Source organism: Kwoniella shivajii, chromosome 2 (genome assembly GCF_035658355.1).
Source record: "Kwoniella shivajii chromosome 2, complete sequence".
NCBI lineage: Eukaryota > Fungi > Basidiomycota > Tremellomycetes > Tremellales > Cryptococcaceae > Kwoniella > Kwoniella shivajii.
The window spans coordinates 1,057,047-1,082,017 of record NC_085909.1 but is presented as its reverse complement, the minus strand read 5'-3'; the positions used below and the strand labels follow the sequence as shown (position 1 = coordinate 1,082,017).

General features: G+C 42.3%; 8 protein-coding genes across 8 annotated transcripts; 6 read left to right on the top strand and 2 right to left on the bottom strand.

The window, feature by feature from the left end:
* Positions 1 to 377: 377 nt before the first annotated feature.
* IL334_001754 (uncharacterized protein) lies at positions 378 to 3,421 on the top strand (the record flags this gene model as incomplete). Its single annotated transcript, XM_062933507.1, has 13 exons — positions 378 to 502; positions 578 to 640; positions 773 to 904; positions 967 to 1,084; positions 1,172 to 1,398; positions 1,462 to 1,562; positions 1,625 to 1,843; positions 1,905 to 2,100; positions 2,154 to 2,458; positions 2,519 to 2,631; positions 2,687 to 3,074; positions 3,140 to 3,195; positions 3,257 to 3,421. The coding sequence occupies 13 exons, from the start codon at positions 378 to 380 to the stop codon at positions 3,419 to 3,421; spliced, it is 2,208 nt and encodes a 735-aa protein (XP_062789558.1).
* Positions 3,422 to 4,765: 1,344 nt separating this feature from the next.
* Positions 4,766 to 6,755, top strand: IL334_001753 (uncharacterized protein; the record flags this gene model as incomplete). The annotated part of the gene is made up of 7 exons (XM_062933506.1): positions 4,766 to 5,033; positions 5,150 to 5,263; positions 5,327 to 5,418; positions 5,508 to 5,812; positions 5,875 to 6,357; positions 6,419 to 6,509; positions 6,579 to 6,755. The coding sequence occupies 7 exons, from the start codon at positions 4,766 to 4,768 to the stop codon at positions 6,753 to 6,755; spliced, it is 1,530 nt and encodes a 509-aa protein (XP_062789557.1).
* A 485-nt stretch (positions 6,756 to 7,240) lies between these two features.
* On the top strand, positions 7,241 to 9,835 carry IL334_001752 (uncharacterized protein; the record flags this gene model as incomplete). The annotated part of the gene is made up of 3 exons (XM_062933505.1): positions 7,241 to 7,385; positions 7,464 to 7,999; positions 8,063 to 9,835. 3 exons carry the CDS (start codon positions 7,241 to 7,243, stop codon positions 9,833 to 9,835), a joined length of 2,454 nt encoding a protein of 817 aa, XP_062789556.1.
* A 722-nt stretch (positions 9,836 to 10,557) lies between these two features.
* IL334_001751 (uncharacterized protein) lies at positions 10,558 to 12,849 on the top strand (the record flags this gene model as incomplete). The annotated part of the gene is made up of 15 exons (XM_062933504.1): positions 10,558 to 10,665; positions 10,757 to 10,841; positions 10,968 to 11,030; positions 11,144 to 11,252; positions 11,333 to 11,362; positions 11,437 to 11,487; positions 11,609 to 11,685; positions 11,766 to 11,839; positions 11,921 to 11,993; positions 12,052 to 12,068; positions 12,149 to 12,318; positions 12,420 to 12,491; positions 12,564 to 12,640; positions 12,705 to 12,740; positions 12,803 to 12,849. 15 exons carry the CDS (start codon positions 10,558 to 10,560, stop codon positions 12,847 to 12,849), a joined length of 1,089 nt encoding a protein of 362 aa, XP_062789555.1.
* Positions 12,850 to 13,512: 663 nt separating this feature from the next.
* IL334_001750 (uncharacterized protein) lies at positions 13,513 to 15,847 on the top strand (the record flags this gene model as incomplete). Its single annotated transcript, XM_062933503.1, has 15 exons — positions 13,513 to 13,683; positions 13,789 to 13,873; positions 13,970 to 14,032; positions 14,134 to 14,242; positions 14,307 to 14,336; positions 14,418 to 14,468; positions 14,576 to 14,652; positions 14,731 to 14,804; positions 14,886 to 14,958; positions 15,031 to 15,047; positions 15,139 to 15,308; positions 15,398 to 15,469; positions 15,549 to 15,625; positions 15,696 to 15,731; positions 15,801 to 15,847. 15 exons carry the CDS (start codon positions 13,513 to 13,515, stop codon positions 15,845 to 15,847), a joined length of 1,152 nt encoding a protein of 383 aa, XP_062789554.1.
* A 631-nt stretch (positions 15,848 to 16,478) lies between these two features.
* Positions 16,479 to 17,258, top strand: IL334_001749 (uncharacterized protein; the record flags this gene model as incomplete). Its single annotated transcript, XM_062933502.1, has 1 exon — positions 16,479 to 17,258. One exon carries the CDS (start codon positions 16,479 to 16,481, stop codon positions 17,256 to 17,258), a length of 780 nt encoding a protein of 259 aa, XP_062789553.1.
* Positions 17,259 to 17,593: 335 nt separating this feature from the next.
* On the bottom strand, positions 17,594 to 21,495 carry IL334_001748 (uncharacterized protein; the record flags this gene model as incomplete). The annotated part of the gene is made up of 12 exons (XM_062933501.1): positions 17,594 to 17,630; positions 17,709 to 17,821; positions 17,896 to 18,062; positions 18,127 to 18,253; positions 18,353 to 18,616; positions 18,691 to 19,175; positions 19,240 to 20,111; positions 20,170 to 20,328; positions 20,415 to 20,815; positions 20,901 to 21,071; positions 21,190 to 21,246; positions 21,352 to 21,495. 12 exons carry the CDS (start codon positions 21,493 to 21,495, stop codon positions 17,594 to 17,596), a joined length of 2,997 nt encoding a protein of 998 aa, XP_062789552.1.
* Positions 21,496 to 21,893: 398 nt separating this feature from the next.
* Positions 21,894 to 24,628, bottom strand: IL334_001747 (tryptophan-tRNA ligase; the record flags this gene model as incomplete). Its single annotated transcript, XM_062933500.1, has 11 exons — positions 21,894 to 22,013; positions 22,114 to 22,200; positions 22,288 to 22,593; positions 22,651 to 22,783; positions 22,843 to 22,926; positions 23,066 to 23,255; positions 23,332 to 23,378; positions 23,446 to 23,565; positions 23,646 to 23,774; positions 23,853 to 23,999; positions 24,087 to 24,628. The coding sequence occupies 11 exons, from the start codon at positions 24,626 to 24,628 to the stop codon at positions 21,894 to 21,896; spliced, it is 1,905 nt and encodes a 634-aa protein (XP_062789551.1).
* Between the last annotated feature and the right edge of the window lie 343 nt (positions 24,629 to 24,971).

Sequence of the window (24,971 nt, the reverse complement as noted above, 5' to 3'; positions counted from 1 at the left end):
ATGGTTGGAGCGCTGGAGCTATGTTGGTTGAATGGGTGTACCAGGAAACCAGTATCCAATGAAAGCCAGCAATTGGTAGGACGATGATGACTATGCTATACCCTGGATAATCGCTTGGACCCTCTCACACAACCTTTGACCCGAGGGAACCACAACTTTAACTGAACGGAATAAGCTGACATTCTTGTTTTCTCTTTCCTCCTTCCGCTCAATAACCACCATTCTCCACTATCTCTTGATCCATCATCTCAACCAACCTCCAATCGATCCCATTTGCTTCATTGGCATACCAGGAAGGATCAAACAGAGACTACTGAATCAAGAACCCCCATCATCACTTTAACCTTACCACTCGAACCACAACTTGATCATTCAACATGCCTCGTTCAGTGCATTCCCCATTACTCTTCGAGTGTGCTTGGGAAGTTGCCAACAAAGTCGGTGGTATTTACACTGTCATTAAAACCAAAGTCCCCGTGACTGTAAGAGAATACGGTGATCGGTATGTTCATCATTTTCCTTTTCAGCAAGACCGCTCGTTGTATGTGAAGCTGATATGGGATTGTACTGTATATAGAGCATGTTTGATCGGTCCTTTGTCTTATAAGTCCGCTCCTATGGAGGTCGAATCAGAGGAACCGTAGGTTCTTTTTTGCGTACTCTCCCCCGGAGGTGCCATTGTATTGGTGATTGCCTTGGACCCGCAGTACCCAGAAATAATTACGAAAAGTAAAGGTAAATTAGCTGATGTTCAATTTGCTGCATTACCTAGTGAACCCGGATCTGCTTTCGCTCTTACTATCAAGTCTATGCAAGAAAGAGGTGTAAAGCTCATTTATGGTCGATGGCTTATAGAAGGTGCTCCAAGAGTCTTGTTATTTGACACTGGATCTTGTTATGACCGGTGAGCTTGTCTATGGTTGACTAAACGTGAAAATCCAGCTCAATGTGTTCTGATCTATACAGAATGGACGAATGGAAGACTGATCTTTGGAACCTTGCTGGTATTCCATCTCCTCCCAATGATCACGAAACCAATGAAACTATCGTTTTCGGTTATATGGTAGCATGGTTCCTTGGCGAGGTGAGCTATATATCACCGATCTTGCGCATTGGCGGAGATATTACAAAAGGTGGACTGATAGCTGATAATGTTGGTCGATGTGGTTAGTTTTCATCTAGAGAAACCGATACTGCCATCATTGCCCATTTCCATGAATGGCAAGCAGGTTTAGCCATTCCTCTTTGTAGAAAACGACACATCGACGTCACTACCATTTTCACCACTCATGCTACTTTACTTGGTCGATACCTTTGTGCTGGAAGTGTAGATTTCTACAACAACTTGCAATACTTTGATGTTGATCACGAAGCTGGAAAACGAGGAATTTATCACAGGTAAGTAGCTTTTCTTCAAGGCCAAAAGAGTGTGTAGCTAATTCAAGCATTTGACACCTTCAGGTACTGTATTGAACGATCAGCTGCACATTGCGCCGATGTATTTACAACTGTATCGCATATTACTGCTTTCGAAAGTGAACATCTCCTCAAGCGAAAACCAGGTATGTTGATTTTCGGGACAGGTGACATAGTGTTAGACGCTGATCGTCGCTGCGTCATACAGATGGCGTATTGCCCAACGGTCTTAACGTTATCAAATTCGCTGCTATGCACGAATTCCAGAACTTGCACGTCCAGTCTAAAGAGAAGATCAACGATTTCATCAGAGGTCATTTCTACGGTCATTATGATTTCGATCTCGAGAACACTGTTTATATGTTCACTGCCGGTCGATATGAGTTCAGGAATAAGGGTGTAGATATGTTCATTGAATCTCTTTCTCGTAAGTCTCACATGGCTCTGCGGATAAATTCGTCCATCACGCTAATTGCAACATTCACCAGGATTGAATCACAGATTGAAGGAAATGGGCTCGAAAACTACTGTTGTCGCTTTCATCATTATGCCTGCTGCCACCAACTCTTACACTATTGAGGCCCTTAAAGGTCAAGCAGTCACACAACAATTGAAAGAATGTGTCAACCAAGTTACAGCTAGAATTGGAAAGAGACTTTTCGAACATGCCGCCAGATATTCTGGGTGAGTTCATTTTCAAGGGAGTCAAGTGTGGGGTAGACTGACAATCAGTACAGTGAGCACGGTACCGAAGTGCCCAACGCAGAAGATCTCCTTTCATCAGAAGATAAGATCTTGCTCAAGAGACGAGTGTTCGCTCTTAAGCGAAACTCCTTGCCTCCTGTCGTAACTCATAACATGGCCGATGACGCTTCCGACCCCATCTTGAACCAAATTCGTCGAGTATCGTTGTTCAACCAATCTTCCGATCGAGTCAAGGTCATCTTCCATCCTGAATTTTTGAACTCCAACAACCCAATTCTTGGTTTGGACTACGAGGAGTTCGTCAGAGGTTGTCATTTGGGTGTTTTCCCTTCTTATTGTGAGCATTCATCCTGGAGAAATTCTGATCAAATTAACTAAACGTGTTTATGCCTTCCAGACGAACCTTTCGGTTATACTCCTGCTGAATGTACCGTTATGGGTATTCCTAACGTTACCACCAATTTGTCAGGTTTCGGTTGTTTCATGGAAGATTTACTTGAAACTCCCGAGGTAAGTCAACTAAGCGATGATTCTCCTGGTCCGAAGCTGATGAACTGTCTACCAGGATTATGGTTGTTACATTGTTGACCGACGAGGTCAAGGCGTTGACGATTCCGTCAATCAACTTACCAACCAATTACTTGCATTCTCCACCAAATCTCGACGACAAAGAATTAACCAAAGGAACAGGACTGAAAGACTTTCAGAATTGTTAGATTGGAAATCGCTCGGATTGGAATACGTCAAAGCTAGACAACTGGCTTTGAGAAGAGCATACCCTGATTCATTTGATGATGACGAACCTGATTTCACCGGAGTTCAGCGTGTCGGTGCACCTTTATCAGCTCCAGGTTCACCCAAGATGAGAACTGGTATGATGACCCCGGGTGACTTCGCTACTCTGACCGAAGAGATGGAACATTTAGGTACTCAAGATTACATGGGTGCCAAGAGTGAGTCGTCAGAGGTTCTTAACGTTTCCAATGGGCAAAAATGCTGATCGACCCCACACAAATAGGCTGGAAAGGTATCAACGATGCCGATGACGATGAGAACCATTACCCTTTCCCTCTCGTGAGTGATCATCTCTCATCTAAGGAGTGATAAACAATAGCTGATATCCTACATATCATAGGTCATGAAGCCCAGAAACCGATCCGATTCACTTGCATCTGCCATTTCTGGAACAGCAACTCCATCAGGAGGAAGGAAGTTGTCAGAAAAGGATTTGGAAAAAGCAGACGCAGCTTTAAGTAGTATGGGTCAAAATGGATCGTACGGAAATGGAAATGGCCATTAGACGGTTCTTTTAGAAACAGGTATAGGAGGAACGATCAGAATCAGGAAGGGCGCAGTAATTTGGTGGATGGAGTATCGTGGATAGGTATCACACTTGCAAGAGAACGAATATCTGTTATCGTGAAGGATGATTGGGAATGGATATAATTATATGAACGATGGAAATGATTCCTCAAAAAACCAAAAAAGTAGTTGGGCAGTCAGTCAGGAGTAATGGAAGAGGAACAGGCAAGGGGAATTAATTTTTGCATTTATTTTCATGACTGAATTTAGTTTTTTGACATTGATCCAGTTTCACAAAAGAAAGAACATGTATATAAAAAAGACGGTTTCATTCGAGATGAATTTCCATTTGAAGATCCTGATTGACTTGCATTCATATTGTCATCACCGCAAGTGAAACAGTGAATGCGAAACGTTATATATGCATGTCGGAACTCGTTGAAATGAGTAGAGAGTCCAGATGACATCACATAGGACGCCATACGATTATTTTGCTGAGTAGTAGTCATGCCCAGACTACTCGTATGTGGTGTTCTATTTTCGGATCTCAATGAGTGAGAACGTGAGAATGACTGACAGATGATGATAACGTTGTTTTCGACCGAGGCTAGTCATGCGGCACTTTCTCCCAACAGTGTAATCCGTTACAATCATGGTGATAGATCCGCAGATGCTCGGTGATAGGTGGTGATAGTCGCTCTAGTCGCTTTTGGTATTTGAAACCGAGCTGATTTGTAATATGTGACAGAGGAATTTAAAGGGGGATGATGACCGGGCCCGGGCATTTAAACCGATGAAATTATGTAATGCTCTCTATAGCGTAATAATGTGCGTAGGTAGATCCCAGATAAACAAATAACATTAACCACGGAGCATGACATGGGGAACATCTCAAGTTAGTTGATTATGCGCCATTTTAAGGGGATCTTGAAAAAGAAACCAAGCCCGAGTCTTGTTGAGCGCACAAGTATATATCAATAATGAATCGGGATGGATAGAATGGGATAAGCAATTGAATTCATTATTATCAATCCAATTCGGTCACTTGTGACCATTGTCCGAAGCCTTTATTGCATTGCCCGAGATCTACTGCATCTCCTTATCAATCTTTCAGAACGAATATATATATAGTAGTATCAACGTTTGAGATATCTCTTCATTCCCTTCATATTGCATAACACCTACAATCTTGTCTTGAACAAGTGAACGACACACAACCAGCAATCTCAAACCACAATAACCTATATCATATATATATATATATATATATATACCAGTATATACTCACAGATTGATGTCTCACTCTTCTTCATCTTCCACAACAGCAACCGCAACCGCAATCATGTCATCACCACCTTCACCCATCTCAAAACCTCATTTAGGTCCTTCAGCACCAGAAGATCAACCGGCAACAACCTTATCCACTTCACAAGAACAAGAAAAACAAAACGGTTTTAGTCCTTTAGAAGTATACGAAAGTAGACATACGATAAATAAATCAATGCCAGAAAGTCAAGTTACAAATAATACAAATCCAGCTAAATTGGTAGCTGCAAGTGAAATAAAACCAGAACAAGGTAAAATGAAAATGGAAAAATTCAAATATTCATGTATGTGTTTTGCTCCCTTCCTTCGCTTGCTGCTCTTCCCCTCTTTTCGTAGCTTCGTGCTGTGCCAATTGAGATCTGTGATCGCGCTCACTTTGATGTGTACTTGAAAATTGCAGTCTTCGCACCTGAAATGACCCCACTGAGAGGTGTAGCGATGAAGATATTAGGCGGAACACTGTTCATCACTATTATAGTCATGTGGTTGACACTACCTTTTTACTGGGGTTCACGTAAGTTATGGCTGTATTCTCCTGAGTAATCAGACAACAAGCTAAGATACGAACTTTGAATAGTATGGAAAGCAAATCACTACACCGACAAGTTGACTGTCAGAGTTATCGATCAAGATGGAGGTGCAATTGGTTCTACCGTTTCTCAATTTTTGGTAAGTATACAGATACCTATCTGCCTCGTCCTAAGGTATTACGGGTATTTCGATAATCGCTTGGCTAATTCAGTTTTTACCTGATATAGTTGGCTCAGAAAAACCTACGATATTTCGTTACTTCACCTTCGGAATTTCCTACTGTGACATCTCTCGAGGATGATATAGTCAATGAAGGAGCATGGGCGGCTATCGTGATTGAAGCAGGAGCTTCAACCGCTTTGGCTCAAGCTAGATCTATCGGTGATTCAACTTATAACCCTTCGTCGGCCATTGGAGTATACTATTCTCAAGCCAGATCCGAAACTGCTGTAGGCAGTTATCTCCTTCCATATATGCAACAAGCTCTAGGTCAAATCTTAAATCAATACAATGCTCAATCTGCTTCTCAATAGTAAGTCTCCTTGATCTTTCGGTTTTTAAATGGTCATTTCATGACTAATTCTGACTTCATAGCTTACAAGCGAATGCGAATAACGTCACTGCCATTAACGCAATTGCATCAGCACCAACCACAATCTCAAACTCAGTTTGGTATACTCTCAATAACCTAAGACCGTATGATCAACCCGTCGCTCAAGCGATCACATTAGTCGGATTAATTTACATGTTGATTTTCTCCTTCGTCATAACCATGTCAAACAACGCTGTTAGAGAAATCATCGCACCATTCTTAACGACCAAGGCATATTTGGTTTACAGAATCGTGGTTCCACTCCTCATGTATTTCGTAATTTCCTTCTTCTTCGCCATGGTAAATTTACCATTCAAGATTCACTTCGGTGCTCATTATACCTATGCTGGTGGATTCTTCCTTTGGTGGTTCACTCTTTTCTTAGGAATGGGATCTGTTGGATTATCTACGGAATTCATGATCACTGTATTAGGGCCAAGATTTATCGCTTTCTTCTTATTCCCTTTGATTATCTCAAATGTCTCGTGAGTTTTTTCCCTTTTTGTCTCATCAGTCAGTGACTGACAACCTGGCATTGTTATACAGAGTCGTATCTTTACCACATGAACTCCAACCTTGGATCTACAAATATGGAGCTGCTATGCCCTTCTACAACGCCTCAAGAGTAGTTCGAACCGTAAGTCTGGCGAAAGTCCAACCCATTGGGATGTAAGGAAGACGCTGATACCTCATTTAACACCCGCAGATCATTTTCAACACAAGGAATGAAATCGCTCAAAACCTCGGCATCTTACTCGCTTGGGTAGTCGTCAATATCCTCACTATTACAGTCGCTACTTGGTTATTCAGAAGAAAGAGCGTTAACCAACATAACAAGGAAGTAGGAGAAAATGAGATGGATAACGTGGAGCGAGTCAGTTGAAAATATAGAAGTAGTTTTTATTGGGTACTACTTTATAATGATATTAAATCATGAACAAGGCATGCAACAGTGAAATCCCACTTCTATCACGATTCTTTTCCACATCAGAGCTACATGTAAAAATATTCTGAATTACCGTACAATGAGAGTCTGAAACCGGTTACGTAATCTCACTGAACCCATAAATTGAGCTTTCCCACGGTTGTCTCTTGCATCCAGGTCACTCTTCACTTTTTGACCTTTTTTTTCCAAAATAAATGGGATAATTTCGGAAATCTCGAAATTTCATCAATCTGTCCACTAAGTGAATCATCTAAATCATCTTTCCTTGTCAAACCAGCTTCTCATCCATAGATCTTCAGTATCGATAAAAAGGCCACGAAAAGAGCAACCGGATCCAACAGTCTCGGCGCTATCTCAGAATCGACTTACTCCTACTTGAAAGTTCGTAACGACCGAAAACCTTGAACTGTCGATCTCTCATCATGCTTCCTCGATCCGCCGCCCTGTCCCGAGCGTCCATGGCTTTAGGTTCATCCATCTCACGTAGAACCATCCTTGCGTCCAGAACATTTCTCAGATCTACCCCTATTGTCACTTCTCGAATAGATCGATCATTGAGCTTACAAGGTTAGCTCTTCCAATTCCACATTCTACCTTTGGGTCGTGGGATGCAGACTGACGAATAGTTGATCTGATACCTCTTAGCTGTTCTCGCTTCTCGAGGATATTCAGCTGCTGCTCAACCTAAAAATGAAGATGATTTCTTTGTTGCTGATGATGCCTCACCTTCTCCACCTTCCACTTCCGTTTCTGCTTCGACATCTTCTTCTGCTCGTTCATCCAATCCATCGACAACAGCTTCAACGGAAGATGATGGATTTTTCGCTTCTTCGTTAACTGAAGCTTCCTCAACCTCAAACTCAACGCCATCCTCTTCACCTTCTTCAGAATCATCAAAGACTGGTCCAGCAGTAGAAATAGTACCTTTTGAAACGTTAAAAGGCAAAATAAATCATGATACACTAAAAGCATTGACATTTAAACCTTTCCAATTAAAAGCAATGTCGGAAGTTCAGAAACGTGTTCTGGGTCTGATGCCTGCTTTAGGAGGTGGTAAATTGAGAGGTCCAGCAAGAGAAGATGATCAAGCGGAATCTGAAGATGAAGGTATACAACCTAATATCGGGAAAGAAAGAGAAGATTTATTGGTAAAAGCTAAAACCGGTACTGGTAAAACTATCGTAAGTTTTCCTTTCAGTAAAGCCTTCATAAGACCCATAGAAAATTAATGGTTCTTTCTGTAGGCTTTCCTCGTACCTGCAATCGATGCACGAATCAACAAAATCAATGAACTTGTCAAAACTCCTTATCCAGATGGATCATTACCTGATCGAGCGGCTCAAGGAAGAAATGAACGTGCCATCACTCGATCTCACGTTGGTACATTGGTCATTTCACCTACAAGAGAATTAGCAACCCAAATCGCCAACGAAGCATTGAAACTCTGTACTTGGCACAAAGAAATGCAAGTTCGTCTGCTTGTAGGTGGTGAATCAAGACATCGACAATTGAAAGATTGGAAAAGAGGAAGAAAAGATATTGTAGTAGCTACTCCTGGTCGATTAAAGGATTTGTTAACAGAAGATGAAGTCAAGTCAGCCATGGAATTCACAGATACATTGATTCTTGATGAAGCCGATACTTTATTAGATATGGGTTTCTCACAAGACTTAAATCACATTATCTCACATTTACCTAAAGAACGTCAAACTTTCCTTTTCTCAGCCACGGTATCAAAAGAAATCGCAGCTATCGCCCGAAAATCGCTCAAACAAGGTCATAAAGTCATCGACTGTGTTCCCAAAAACGAATCAAACGTTCATCTACATATTCCTCAGCATTTCACAGTTGTTCCTTCCGCTGCCGACCAAATCCCACATATCCTCCGACTCATCGCTCACGATCAACTCCTCAACCCCAACAGTAAAATCATCATATTCTTGAACACAACGAAACATACAATGCTTACAGCCACCCTTGTTCGAGAACTCAAGTTTTCTTTACCTAAGGATCTGAGTGTATACGAGATCCACTCCCGATTGGATCAAAACCAACGATCTCGAGCATCGGAACGATTTAGACGTGACTCCAAACCTAGTATCTTGGTCACCTCAGACGTCTCAGCTAGAGGAGTAGATTACCCAGGTGTAACAAGAGTCATCCAAGTCGGTATGCCCGCAAGTGCGGAACAATACATCCACAGAGTTGGACGAACTGGAAGAGGGGGCAAAGAAGGTGGTAGAGGTGATTTGGTTTTGTTACCTTTCGAAGCAGGCTTTATCCAACAATTGAACAAAATTCCAATCAAATCTGTACCGACAAGAGATCTATCCGCAGAAGTACATGGCCTCGCAACTGAACAAGATGAATCATACGCTACCAAATTGAATGGATTGAATGACGCTATAACGAATTTAATGCCTTCATTAGATTCAGAAGCAATCGAAGAAGTTTTCACATCGATGATAGGTTTCTATATGGGTAAATCAGATCAATTAAGATGCGATCCTCAAGACGTATTACAAGGATTGAAAGATTGGTCGGTCGAAGCTGCAGGTTTACCTGAACCACCTTATCTTTCACCTGGTTTCTTACAGAAACTCGGTTTAGGAGGTGGAGGTGGTAACAGGAGATCAGGTTTCGGAGGACGAGGCGGTGGTGGTGGACGTGGAGGATTCGGTGGAAGATCAGGTGGCGGTGGTGGATTTGGTAGAAGTTCAGGTTCAAGTGGAGGTGGAGGTAGTGGAGGATTCGGCGGTGGATCAAGAGGTGGATATGAGGGCAGAGGTGAACCAAGAGCCAGAAGCGGTGATTCGTTCGGTAGTAGTGGAGGCGGTGGCGGTTTCGGTGGAGATAGATCAAGTAGTGGTGGATATGGTGGAAGGAGCGGTGGATTCGGAGGAGGTGATCGAGGTGGATTCGGAGGAAGAGGTGGTAGTAGTGGTGGAAGCAGAGGCGGGTTCGGTGGAAGAAGTGATCGTGGAGATCGTGGTGGATACAGCAGAGAAAGGGACTAAACGTATTGTATACGTTTAATCACCTTTTTCTCTCGAGGTTTATGATTTTGTAAAGAAAAAAAATACCATTAAATTAGAATTTTGTCATTCTTGTCTCACTCAACTCTGGATTAACGACCCGTTTTTTTTGCGCATACAATATATCCCAACTTCCATTTTACACTACACTTATATCACACAAAACGTAAATCTGTTGTATTGATTTATATATATAGGAGAAATCTTTTAATGAACCATGCATCACCACACTTTTCATTGGCATCCTGCTGTATGCGATCATAGCTGTTGCTTGACTTGTGCAATGAGCAGACACCATCACATGGGGTTTGTGGCAGGGTGGCACTGAGTGCTTTGAAATGCCTCTCTGATCAAACCCAAGAGTGGAATCTTGGTGGAAAACCTTTCATTTCGATCCAACAAAAGATGCCTTGAAGCCCTTTATGCCAGACTGACTCATAAACGCGAAGTCCACTAAATGACGCTTATTGTTGATGTCTCAATGTACTTTGGTCCCTAGCGTCGATTCAGTGCGATACGCAAGATGAGCCTACAAGTAGCCTAGTGTTCCCAGATTGTCGTGCCGAGTATCACACTATATTCCAACAATCTACTTCACCTCTGTGAGGTATATTGTTTACCTGTGCTGATCCCAACGTCCAGAATTGGACATCATTACAGTCTCTGTTGACGAGTTCACAACTTTTACGAAAACGAGCTCAAACATGAAAAGAGACGTAAGAGCATTTGTGCAAGCTATACAACATCCAAAGAAAGGTGATCTCGTTGCAGTAGCGCATAGAGGATGTCGTTTTGACGGTGTACCTGAAAATGTAAGCAAGGCGGTTTATCTTGATTCTCCCCGATCAAAAGGTCTCGAATGCTCAGCGGGCGAATCTGACGCTGACCGCTCATATCTGACAGAGTCGAAGTTCGATCAAAAAGGCAGTTCAAAATGGTTCAATCTGTATTGAGATCGATATAAGGCTTACATCAGATAACGTTCCCAGTAAGTATTGGATAGTACTCGTACAGTACTTCCAAAACCTAGGCCGAAGGAATTAAAATCTGGATCTTTGGAAGAATTGCGAACGAGTTACCGGAGTTGACGAGTCCCTTCCTCTCCTTCCCTAAGTACTTATGAACAACCTTACGATTGGTAGAGTAACCAATATTGCGGAGTATATGGCAAGAAATGGTGAGTTCAAAAGGACTGAGAACTTGGCGGCATCTTTCAGGTCACCGAGCACTTCCCCACAGCTCCGTGTCTTCAATCTGCAATACTGATTCACTAGGGCACGACTTTTTCAGACCACTACTCACCTTTCACAGGCAGGGGATACAGTCCTCTGGTCTCGGAAACTCCTTGGAAAGGAGTGATAGAGAATTTGAAATTGAAAGAAGAACACGGTGAGATATGGTAAGCACAACTAGCTAGTTATTAATCAATACACCACGACATGGTGTTGATTTAACAAGTCTGTCATTTGTGTAACATAGCGATCAAGGTGTCTTGGATTTCAAATCAATGTAAATATAGAAAAGCTTTACATACACGTCGCTCGTGTTCTGGTTCTAATTTCGTGTTCCTTGATTCCAATCAGGCTCGACTTTATCGAAGAAGAGGCTCTTGAAATTGTTATCATGATGGATTTGTGAGTAACCCAAATCCGCCTATTTATTATTTTCGACTTCATGTCAGCATCCTTCTTGGTGGATACTGAGACAAAAGGGTCCGTCTAACGGTGAGCTTTTCCACTCCATTCGCTTCTGCAGTAAGTGCAAAGAAGCGATCACAGTTGTATACGAGATCATGAAACATCGAAAAAATGCCTCTGGAGTTCCAGCTTTGGGTGAGCCACAGTCTGATTCCACTGGCCGTCCATATTGGGTAGTGGAACTAATTTTACGGAGAGTGCGTACATGTCAATAGAATGGTGCATCTGGAAGATATATGTCCACATGTACAAGTACCCTGATGAGCTTGAAAAAGAATCTTGGTGGCAGGTAAGCCAGAAATCATTGACTGGCCTAAAACACGCCCCGGTCATCATCTGGAAGAGCACGGTATATAACGTACAATTTTAGGAAGCATGTGCGATCGGAAAGCCGCTCTATATACCAGCTTATGCAGCTTGGTCTACAAAACAATTAGCAGATCGTAAGCTATCGTTTGTTCTTTTTTGGTTTGTGTTTCAGCTAATATGCTATCAACAAAGCTTTAGCATCGATGAAAGTGAGTTGATTCACCTTTTGAGTATGAATACTTTTCAACGGTATAAAATTCAAACCCCTCTGATGGGATAGCGTTATCAGGCATTCTCACATCATCCGAATGTCATGGCTCTGGAAATCGAGTTGCGAGCGCCAGGAGGAAATGCGCAGAATCTCTTAGATTATGCCACTTCTGATGAATGTCCAATTGAGAGCATAGGTTTTTTCGCTGGTTTTGGAGATTTGTGGAAGTGGGATGACAAGTACATCAGGTGAGTATCATATTTGGCACCATTAGTCTAGGTAACGTAGAATCGGGTCTTAATCAATTGATATTTTCTCCTTTTTTTTCATTTTTCCCACTGAAACTTAGATTCGATATGGGAGAATACACTGCCCCTTGGAATCTAGATGAGCCATACTCTCGTTTGGTTTTTATAGTCAAGTGAGCCATACATCACTTCAGTCTGATTGGCGGACCACAGTTCGAACAGGTTGCCAACACGGATATGACCAGTACTCCACCTCAAAATATTGATGATCTACTGACGGAGGGCGACTCACCTGATGGACATGACTATCGATCTGACTTGGGTGAGGCTTTTTTCATCAAACCTTCGATAGATTTACAAAGCTAATTTTCATAAAACAAAAACAGCACTGTATAGACAGCTAGGTTACACTTGGACCATCAGTACGTGTCGAGAAATCCTCTTGTTCCACCTGACATACTATGTACTGACCGGAATCATATAGCTGATTACGCAAAGGAACAGAGAAATAGAGGTTTGGTTATCCGATAAATCAAAATGTTTTAGTGCAGTTAACATCCTTAATAACTTATCTCACTTCGTATGCATCTAGTTCAGAATACGTGTAGCGAAAGAAATATATGTCGTATGGTTATGTCAAGTCCATCTCAGATATGTCTAAAGCACACTAACGTAGATAAACAAGGACATTTCCTGTAGGAAGGAGGACCAAAATGCGGATTTTCCCTTCCGTGGATTTGACATCCGAAGCCGCCAGTGTAGTTTACTTAGAGCCAGCAATACAACAACATGCTAAATGATCATGACGAAATTCGGGGTCAAGTCGTTGCTTGTCATGGTGGTGACATTGCGTATCAAAAGGCTACTCCGTACATGTATACTCTGTGTTTCCAACTTTCAGACCTTTGAGAATCTATGACGCTAATCCATGAGAGGATGTCTGACTATCCTTTATACTGGACTACAAAACAGACGCGGAGTTGTATGCATGACGGTGATCGTTGGTCATTGCAGGATTATCCATGTCATTGATCCCCCTTGGAATCGATCAGAGACGAGATATATAAGCAGTCTTTTCTTGCTCGTTACATGCCAAGCTTATCTTCCGACATACTCACTGCAAGCTCATTGCCTCGTTGACTTACTAGACCGAACACTCACTTACCTACCTACCTCCGTACAACTTGATATATCATGACTATCCCACCTGTTGAGCCCGTATTTTCTCCTTCCTCTACATCAGGCGCTCTGAGCACCGAACGCAGAGACGTCAGGAAATTCGTGCAAGCTATCCAAAATCCCAAAGAAGGCGGTTTCATCTTATCTGCTCATCGAGGATGTAGATGGGATGGCATCCCCGAGAATGTGAGTGACGAAGATCAGTTCACTCAAAAGGGCAATTAGAAGATAATGTTACTGAGAGTGTGCCCTATACTGAGTTGTGGCTTTACTTGCTTCCCACCTGAACAGAGTCGTAGCTCAATCAAAAACGCAGTCGATAAAGGTATGATTTGCGTTGAGATTGATATTAGACTTACATCAGATAATGTTCCTGGTGAATATCGTTCGATCCGCATTTCGATATGACCACAGGCGGATCGTTATCGTTTTGGATACAGTCAACTAACGATGCCGTGTAATATTATTCTAGTGCTCTTCCACGATCCTACTTTGGGTAGATGTACCGATATTGCTGAGTTCAAGGGTAGAGATGGTGAGTTGAGTACCCGCTAAAATGATCCAAATGTTATTCCCAATACCACGTCTCATGTTCTCTACATGGCAGGCAGGTGCTGATGAATCTCAATAATATAGACCCGTACTCACCCTTCACAGGAAAAGGCTACAGTCCTTTGATCTCTGAAACTCCTTGGAAGGGAGTCATAGAGAATTTGAGATTGAAAGAAGAACATGGTGAGATATGGTGAGTACGAGAAGACCTCTGGTATTTTGGCAAGAGGACTGACATACGATGTTGTCTGATATAGCAAAGAGGGCGTATTGGATTTCAAAGCTGTGTGAGTATTCTTGTATGAATGACAGATAGATCGATTGGATGGTGCTATAAGCTCATTTGATTATGTTTGATAATCATTCAGATTCGACTATATCGAAGAAGAGGGACTCGATATTGTCCTCTTTATGGATATGTAAGTGTGATCTTTTCTGTTATATTAAATACAGGGTCAGCTCATCTCCACCTATTTTTTCTCCCTCATCATCTTTGCGGATCGACTCGCATTTACTGTTTGAGTAGTAAATGTAAAGAGGCGATTCCTATCATGTACGATATCTTGAAAGATCGAAAAAACGCTGCCGGTGTATCCGCTCTCGGTAAGCAGTCCCTTTACTGTCTTCTAGGAAAGTAAGAATACAGTAAGCTAAAATGTTGTATCCTATACTCCAAACTAGAATGGTGTGTCTGGAAAGTCTTTGTTCACATGTATGGACATCCTGATGAACTCGCCAACGAACCTTGGTGGCAGGTGGGTTACACATTCCTTCATTTGACATAAGTCAATCTCAAGCTTGTCTGAATTGGTTATTTGATAATTCGTGGTAAATAGGAAGCGAACAAGATTGGGAACCCATTATATATCCCTGTTTACGAGCCTTGGCCTACCAGACAGTTGTCGGATCGTAAGTTTTCTTTTTTTCCGTCTTGGTGATGTGCAGATCATGTCTCCAAGCTGAGACGACGTTGATTCAAAGCTTTGTCATCGATCAAAGTAAGCCAATCGTTTCTGACAGGAAACACACATATTATCCCCTGTTCATGTACCAAAACGCCACACGGCAGCTTACGCAACAACGTTTTAGGCATTCTCACATCATTCTAATGTGATAGCTCTTGAAATTGGACTTCGTGCTCCTGGTGGATTCGGACAGGAACTATTAGATTATGCTACTTCTCCTGAATGTCCAATCCAGAGTTTAGGATTCTTTGCTGCTCTTGGAGATCTTTGGCAATGGGATCACAAGGAAATCAAGTGAGTCAACATCCAATCTTAAGAGCACCAGCAGCAGCAACAACAGCATTTGTGGTCACAGGACGGCTAAATCGATGAGGAAAATGTAGATTCGATACGGGGGATTATGCTATTCCTTGGAGATTAGAGGGGCAATTTTCCCATTCACTTTTCAAGATTGAGTAAGTGAACTCTTGAGTCTGACACATGAAAAGGAAGAAGTAAAGATTCATTCGAGGGGCTAACATGGCTTGTTTATAGTCATCCACCTCAAACTCATGATGCGATATTACTCGAAGGTGATTCACCCGACGGACATGATTATCGAGCTGATCTAGGTAAGTCTTCCTATCGACCGTTTAACAAGTACTTTTAGCGGATTCTTACTGATCTGATTCGTGATATCAGCTTTGTATAAGAAGTTGGGTTTCACCTGGACTATCAGTACGTATAACGTTACGACTCCTCTTTCTTGTGAGGTCTCGAGTGCTAATAGGGGGATATTGGCTATAGCTGATCGAGGAGATGAACTAAGGGATAAGGGTTTGGTTACTCAATAAATCACAACCTTTTGTGTATCCGGACACGAATCTGTTTGATTTGACTTGATTTGACTTGATTTGATTTGATTGTGATTTGTCGACTTGATGGGACACGAGAGGAAGAAGGACCGATCTTGTACGAAAATACTGATGACTCTCAAATGCATATGGAAATATAATGTTTTGCGCATCCATCGATCAATCATTTTGCACTTTCGGTAAATGGGGAACCTGAAAAACGGTTCATGCGTAACGTTAACGATATCTTGCTTTCTCTCTGCAAGTGCTTTGCATGTCGTCAATTCACCTAGTCCTCCTCTCTTGATGTGATATTGACCATATGTCTGGCACGGTTCGGACTGTGAAAGTGAAACCATGATGGCGAGCTGTATTGTATTTGTCATCGACGAGTCATAAAAACTATGTCCTTAATTCAAGGATCTGTCACTTTGCCTCCTGAGGATACGTCAGAACATGAATGGATAGCAGATACAAAGGATCTCTTCTCACGGTGAGGGGTATTTTGAATTGTGACGATATATACAGTACGACCTTTTCTCGGACGAAATCTTCATTCCAGACTTTTGTCTCGATCGTCCATCACCTCAAATACTGTGATCGAGATCAACGAATTTGAAGGAAAATAACAATGACCAGATCCATTCCCCCGCCCAAACCTAGCAGCTCATTCACCAACGTTCGCACTTTCACTTATCAGTGCTCTCCTCTTCAGCCACGTATCATTCCCTTGCCCAGCTCCAGCTCCAGTAATTCTCAACCTCCAGAGCAAGAGGAAAAGGTAGATCTTGAACAGGATAAAGAATGCGATAAAACTATATTACAGATCGGTTCTACAAAGACACATAATTTAGCAATGTTAACTATCCCTTCTATCATCACAATCACTTCCAACTCTTCTTCTTCTTCTTCTTCCTCTTCTTCTTCTTCTTCTTCCTCTTCTTCTTCTTCTTCTTTACCTCTTGGTACTGCTCCTATCGTCGAAGCCGCAAAGCAGTCACAATCGGATCAGACTTCTCCCCTATTACCAGCATCTAAACAAGGATTCGCCACGAAGAAAATCGACATCAACCCATTCCCGTTGAGAGGAACCAATACTTTCTCGTCAGACGTGATAGCTTCAATCCTTGAGAGTGACCGTGAAACATTTTCATTGAAATTAGCAGGTACCTCCCCACCTACTGATCAAATGAAGATCAAGGAAGATCAACTTTATTCACAGGACCTGAATCCTGTTGAATGGGGTGGGTGCCAAGAAATGTTATTTAAAAAATTGCCAAATACCAAATTCGTTAAATTCGGTGATCATGATAACGAAATGAAAGGAGAAATGTTACTTGGATATAGATTTGTCCAAGTCATCAAGTCACTGAGAAGTGATATTATAGTTGAAGAAGACGAGATTGAGTGAAGTGGTTTACCGAACTGGGTGATTGTGCGAATGAGCATTCAGATCAGTATGGTGATCTGAGATTCTATTTTTTCCTTAGTGTGCTATAGAGTATGTGTCAAAACTGTGTATTGATTAGCTTTCCGGTCAGTTCCCATGAAACAAACTTGCAAGACCGTGGTCATCTAACAGTGTTTATAGATGCCCTTGCATCAATATCTACAATTTTGATTTTTCATAATGCAATTTATAATTATCTCGTTAATAAAGGTTTTTGGATGCTCTTTGCTCACTCTCCTTCAAAATGACTGTTCTTGAATTCTAATCTACTCTTTCTACTTACGGTAACAAATGAATTAGTTTTGATGGTCTTGAGCATCGTATTGCTCGTTCCTGTTGAAACAGCTCGTCAGCTGCTGTTTTCCCTCAGAATAGAAAGATGAGTTGAAAAGGGAGACAGAAAACGCTTACTTTTTCAAGATGACCAATCCCTCCAAAACAGATTGATAAGGGAAGAATTCGTTTGTACCTAATTCTGCTCTTTCTCCTGTACCGATTCTCACTGGTGATTGATGAGTTTGGAACTATCACAGTGATTGCATCAGTTGAATTGTATATGGGTCTTGAGAACCAGTTTAAACTTCGGTAGATCACTTACCCCACTGATACCATGTCTTGTTCCTGCTAATCCAACCGTGTTGACAGCTTGTCCTACTCTGACTGTGACAGGTTTCTCCTCTAACTCTTCATCCAATGTGATGAGGAATTGCGGGTACATGGCCGTTACAAGCCAGAATAATTGCCAGTGATGTTTGTCAAGAACGACTGATGATAGGGAAAGCAAATCAGCCCAGCCCCATTAGAGAAGCCAGTAATGGACTTGACTTACACTTTCTGGCATCCGTGAATGATACTATAGTAGCCAATAAACCAGCAACGGCCGTTCGACTCATTACTTGTCCATCACTGAAATAAGGGTTGATACCGATTGTACCTTTACCCATATGCACGAGACCCTAATACGCCCAAGCAGCAATCAGTACACAATGAAGACTCTAATATCATGCGCCATCGATGTATTCTTGTGTCTCAGAAGTCTGCTAGTCGATACTCACTTGAGATATTCTGACCATGAAGAAACAATCTGGTTCTTTAGCATAATACGTAGCGAGACCTCTCAACATTTGAGCCAATCTAGCATTGTTTGTACCGGCTCCTACTAAACCCATTGCGAAGATAGAGTTTATGGCTACCTCCAAGTCCGAGTCGTGAGAGTATTTCGACAGTGTATCGAGAATGGATAATTGAGGGTTGGAAGCTGATATAAGACCAAGGGCGAGAGGAACTGATTTTCGAATGACGGGATCACCATATGTCATCTATTTCAGCCAAAAATAATCAGCTCGCTCTCCATTACGATATCTCAATTATGGAAGATGAGATGATCACTCACCAAATGTTGGAATTGCCGTAGAGCCATCTCAGCACCAACATCTTCTCCCATAGCAATCAATGCTATACCGATAGTAGCAAAGGCTTGATATTTGAGTGAATCCACTTTATCTTTTTCTTCTTTATCTGCGGTCTCACCTTCACCCTCGGCCACAGGAGCAGCAGTCTCACCAGTAGAAGTAGGAGCAGTGATGGGTTGACCTGTTGTCTCCCCTGACATGTTCACGTCCCCTTCGGCGTCCGCAACAGCTGCAGCTGCTGGTCCTTCTCCATCAGCAGGTACAGCAGCACCTTCACCAGATTGTGCCTCCTTTTTAGTGGGTTTCTCGGCGTGTTCTGCGCAAAGATGGAGCATTTGCTGTATCTTTAGGACGTTACCAGTACCTGCGTAAGCACATACATCCACGATTGTCTCGGCGATAGAAGCAACAGGATGCTCGATGACTTTGAGGGTTGCGACAGTAGGTTCAGAATCTTCTTGTGTGGCTGTGAACATTGTTACTAGGTGAGCTTGGCTCTAGTCATCCTTGAACGTAGTTCAGTAACTTACACAAGAATAATAAACCCAAACCCAAACAGATGAATACAGTCCACTCAGATGCTAATTGGGCTTCTTCTCTTTCCATCATAGTCTGCAAGATAGCACTGGCGATCTCTCCATCCCCTGACCCAACGAAAACAAAACCGAGAGCTAAAGCAGCCATAGCAGCTACTTCCATTGTATTCGTTTCGTCTGCTACGTGTGGAAGGAGCTTTTCCGCTATGTCTCTTCTACCTGATCCAGCATACGCTATACCTAAACCATTTATAGCGCTGAGTTTTAACGATAAACTCTTGCTGTCTACGTGTTCTTCGAGAAGAGCGTAGGCAATATCGGTTTCAGTTCGAATTCCAGCATGGAAAATACCGGTAGCTAGTAAAGCACCTGCTTTAATGTGTTCTTCAGAAGAATAGGTGTACTTGTCGATGTGATCTATACCTGATTCGGTGTCCCATAGTAAACTCAATCCAACTGATGCAGCAGCTGACATTTGTCCGTGATCCTTGTTCTTGTAGATCCAACTTTGACCTTCTTGAGCATTAGCGATGAGAGTCTCGTTGCCGAAACCAGCATTCACAAAGGCATTCACGAAAGTGGAAGCGAGATTTTGTCGAGCTGAATCGGCAGTTTGTGCAGTCCGAGTTGGTTCCAAATGAGCTTTGTAGATGTCTTCGATAGCACGAGGTTCTTCTACACCAACAGCTTTACCGAAACCTCGGAACTGAGTGGAGAGTTTGACGTTTCCAAGACACTCGAGTACGTCGTCTGGCTGAGTAGGCGGTTGGTCTTCTCCTTCTGACTCTGTGCCTTCAGCAGTGTGAACCCAATGAAGAGGTATTTGGGCTCGAGCGAGGAAGTAGGCGAGTTGTTTTTTCATTACCCTGATGAGAGATGTCAGCTATGAGTCCCATTATCAATATATGCGAACCAGCAACTTACGGGTTTTTGGGGGCCTCAAAGTATTCTCGGATAAGCGAAGGACTGTTGAGTCTGACAGAAAGAGCGATAGCTTCGGGATATCTATCATATTTGGCGTATATCTTGGAAGCAGTCTCCAAGAAAGCTGAATCATCTGGGGGAACCAATAACGGCACACAACTTTGTGACAGCAAACGTTCGATCAGCTTGTTGTGTTCTTTCTTCAGACGATTAGGCGGAGTGGAACGAGTTGATGTATAACTCACCTAACCATATATCTACAGACTCTTTCATACGTTTTATCATCTGTTAATTCGATAATTGCTGATATATTTTCCAATTCTAGCAAGATATCAACAGCATCCGCTTCTGCGTTATGTTTCAGGAAGAAGGAGACTAATTCCAACGATAATGATTTAAGTTGTTCTGTTGTATATTTCAATCCTTCTGGTTTTTCGATTTCGGAAGAAGCGTCGATTTCTAATTCAGCTGCATAATTTGAGTTGTACTCTTCTCCTAATTCAGATGCTAAATGTCTGACATATTCATGTCCCCACAATCCAGGCGCTTCATTTGATTCTGATAATAATCGATAATATAATGTTTCACGTTTACCAGTATCAGAGTAAGTCATCGCTAGTACTGATAAGATCGATGCAAGAAGTGACTAAGGGGTCATAGACAGCATGATCAGAAATTTTCCTATGAAATCGCTATGACAGATCGCAGGGTCGGCCCAAGTTATTACTCACCCTTTGCTCCTTTAATCCTTCATCCCAGGATTCTCTAACTTTGCCTAAATCTTCATAGAACGGTCTGAGGAATTTCAACGGTTTGGGAACAGATGTCATTGAGCTAGTAGACGTTCTAATCAACGTTCTGAGTGATTCGAGTGCCGGTAAATACAAGTCTGTTTCCGATTCCTAGTCAGGTTAAAAGGTATCAGCATCAGGATATCCCATGATGAAAACCATTTGATATTCCCCTTGGGAAACTACACCTTCTAACGAGCGAGAGACGATACGGAATGTCAAGACTCACTTTCAAACGTTGCACGAGCATCTCCAATTCAGCTTTCAATTGCAAATCTTCCTCGCTCTATCGAATCAATAATTGCGATTTTCAATCATCAGCGGATCTGCTTTAATCCAACAGGTATTCGACAATATCAAATAGTGAGCGGAGCAATTGAATGAAACATACCATATCTGTAAATTCATCTTTTTCACTTTCATCTTTACCTTTGCCTTTCAAATCACCGTTGGCTTTTGGTTTATCCTCATCTTTCTTCTCTGGATCGGTGGATGGTACGGCAATATCAAATGTTGGTCTCTCAGGTTCTGACATTATGGGTCGATTAATTACGCGGTCGCAATGGAAAGAATGAAGAGTGCAAGTCCGACCAGCTGTTCGCGAAGGGGTTCAGCTAAGTCTATGTGATGTTGTCTGTCGTAGTGGACGGAAGAGGATGAAAAGTAAAAGTTGAATGGATGATGATCATCATTCCATCTCTCAACATCCTTTTTACAACGCGTAGGTGTGTCATAGCAGCTGTGAGTGGGTAAAGCCACGTGGCATCATCGGAATTACATATCATGTGGCACCTCTTTCATCCTGCAACCTGCGCTATGATACTTTGTAGCAGTAGGGGTTCAATGGATGCATAATCAATCGTATAATCATCATTCAATCAAATCAATCTATAATATGTTCTTCTTCTCATTGTCATTACCTCACTTAAACATCTATGCAGCAGATGCAGGTACAGCAGCTTCGGCACTTTCCTTGGCTCTAGGTCGAGGGTCAATCTTCCTTGTTGAATCTTGGAAGTATGCGAGGTTCTCGTCAGTGACAGCAGCTCGGTTCTGTGAAAAAAAAGTATCAAGATCAGCGTTAGATGTACTACGCGAATGACATCTTCAAGGAGCATGAGCCAAAGAGTGAAATCGCCATCGCTCAACTCACCTTTTGGAATTCTGCTACTACCTCTTGAATCTTGTCGATACAAGCAGCTTTCATTTCGCTTGTACTGAGAGTTCCAGCTCGGTATTCCTGATATCGTACAATCTCAATCAGCTTATGCCTTGCTCCGATTGAAAAGGATGCCGTACGTCCAGCTGTACCCAAATGTACACTTACCTGAGCTAATTTCACCATTCTCGAATCATCCTCTTCGAAGAAACTGAGATATTGATATGCGATATCGACATCTGGGTCACCACCATTCTTCTGATGTTCTTCTTGAGTCGCACCACCACCTGAGAACGCGTGTGATTTGATTTTTTTGGCGATTTTCTTACTGTCATCGGTCATGAAGATTGCTGTGTTCTCCTTTGAAGCTGACATTTTGGTACCTGCACCTTGTAACGCGGGAAGGAATTTAGAATGAAGCAAGGCTGGTTTCTTGTATCCCAATCGATCGGCTGCATCCCGAGTAAGAAGGAACTGATCGACTCAGATGTCAGCTGGATTCTCGTATCAACAATCGAAGAATCGGCTCACGTAAGGGTCTTGATCTATGGCACAAGGGATCAAGGCGGGTACATCATCTCGTGTGCCAAATATTTGAGGGAAAGAATTTGAGAATGACGGTGTAGCTTGGACAGCAGCGAAATGGAACATTCCAACGTTATCCCTGTGAGACATAATTTCAGCGATAGATCCTCGAAGAGACGTCGGGCGGTTTCAACATACGAGTCAGTGAAACCAAAGACGTTTCTACTTTGACTTTGGGTTATGGTCTTGGCCATGAGGACTACATTCTCGTAGAACGCGCCACTATATAAGAACACGTCTTGTCAGCTCTGCAGTCTCGTTGCGTCGACTTCGACTCATCCCTCTTCTAACAATGTCCCTCTGTCCCCCTGCAATTACCCACTCGATGCTTCCTTCTGGGACGGACATTGAGCTCACTCACCCGACGTGAGCCAAATCAGAGAAGATGAAAGTTTTTTCCGGTATAAAGCCGCAAGCGATGATATCTTTGACATTGTCTTGACCCATCTTCTTGTAATGTCTGAGCAAGTCAATTGGCTTCTTTCCTTTAATCTTCTTCATGATTTCAGCTTGTTTCTTTACATCTCGTTCGAGAAGATATTTCTCGTCGTCTGATAGGAGGAGGAAGATCAGCATATAGACCGTGGCAATGGGGCGATTTATGTGCTGTCTAAGAAGAGAATGTACCTGTGAGCTGGATAACTAGGGGTACGTTGAACACTCGTTGAAGATATCTAAAATCCGTCGATTAGCTTGGAACCTTTCGGATGACTAGAGCGATCAGCTGTGTTCCTGACTCACGCAGTGAACATGAAAGGGATCAAGTGACCCATATGCATCGAATCACTTGATGGACCACGTCCAGTATACAGATAGAATGGTTGACCTTTTTCGTATCGATCAAGGATCAAGTTGAAGTCACTATAGTCCAGCTCGGTAGAGTCAGCTAGGATGGCTGCAAAAAGGAGAATTGGGCAGCTGAAGATGAATAGGAAACCGACCGGTGGGAATAAAATGTTCCTCTTCTAAGTAAAGGATGAGGTTTTTGTCCTGTCAACCTCTCGAATCTGTCCAATACATCCTGTGAGATCAAAGACGCGCCAAACCTCTTAGTCAATTTGTCATAATCACTAATATCGATATCTTTCGTCAGCTTATCATTTCATTTGTATCTATTTCCGCGTCAGAAGAGGAGATTTATGACTGACATTCCAAGATCTTTACCTTCTGCATCAACTTCACCTTCGACGTCAAATGGAGTGACTTTCTGCTCTTTAGCTACATTTGGAGTGGATGATCCTGATGGTTCGTGGGTTTCCTTGATTGTGGGTTGTTTATTAGGGAGTGCAGCGTCGCTGTGTATATAGAAAACAATAAAACAAGTGATATCAGCAGTTGACATATGGATCATTGGACGGTGGCTGAGAGATTTTAACACTCACGCTCTTGAAGTATGTCTACTATGAGTCATTCTTTTAGGCTCTTTCACAGCTTCAGGAGTATCATCATCTAATTTTATTTTAGCCCAATCGTCATCGTTTACACCTTGTTTAGTATTTCCCATATCAGGTGAATTATTTTCAGGTTCGTTTGGACCGAATATTCTTTCTGGTTGAGGTAATTTCATTTCCGCTAAAGTAGTTGATAGTTGTTCGGAAACACTTTCTGATCTTGCTTTCCTTCTTGCAGCTGTCAGAGCTTCTGGTTCAGGTCCCGATATATCACCTGTATCATCTGTTTGAGTACTGATAGGTGAGAAAACAGATGAAATGGCACTTGAAATGGCACTTATAGGTCCACCTTCTCCTTCTCCTCTTTCGGATGAAGGTGAAGTCGAGTTCAATTTCAGTTTAGAATTCTGTTTATCGGGTAGAGACAATCTTAATCCACTTGGTGCAGGTAAATCTAATTTTGATAATTCAGTCGCTATACCTCCTGGAGTCATGGCTCCGCTTTTCGAAGGTTGATCAGGTGTCAATGACATTTTGCTTTTTGTTGAAATGTTGTAGCTTGCCCTGGGAATAGGATGAGGATGAGAGAATGCCTTGAACAAGCGACGAGCAAGACGCATAAAGTGATAGAGAGTGTAGAAGGTTGAGAAGAGTCTTGACGATGAATTCGACTTGTTCAAGATGATGAGAGTCTACTTTATCTATCAGTTCCTTTACAACCCATTCAAACGCGGTCTTGGTATAAAAGTAAAGTGAGAATGGCAATGACGTGGATTTATCGCAATCCCAGTCTACCACGTGGGTCCTCGTTATCGACACGTTGATTATATTGACTTTTTGAACCCCGACGTGTATCACAGAAAATGAATACATGAT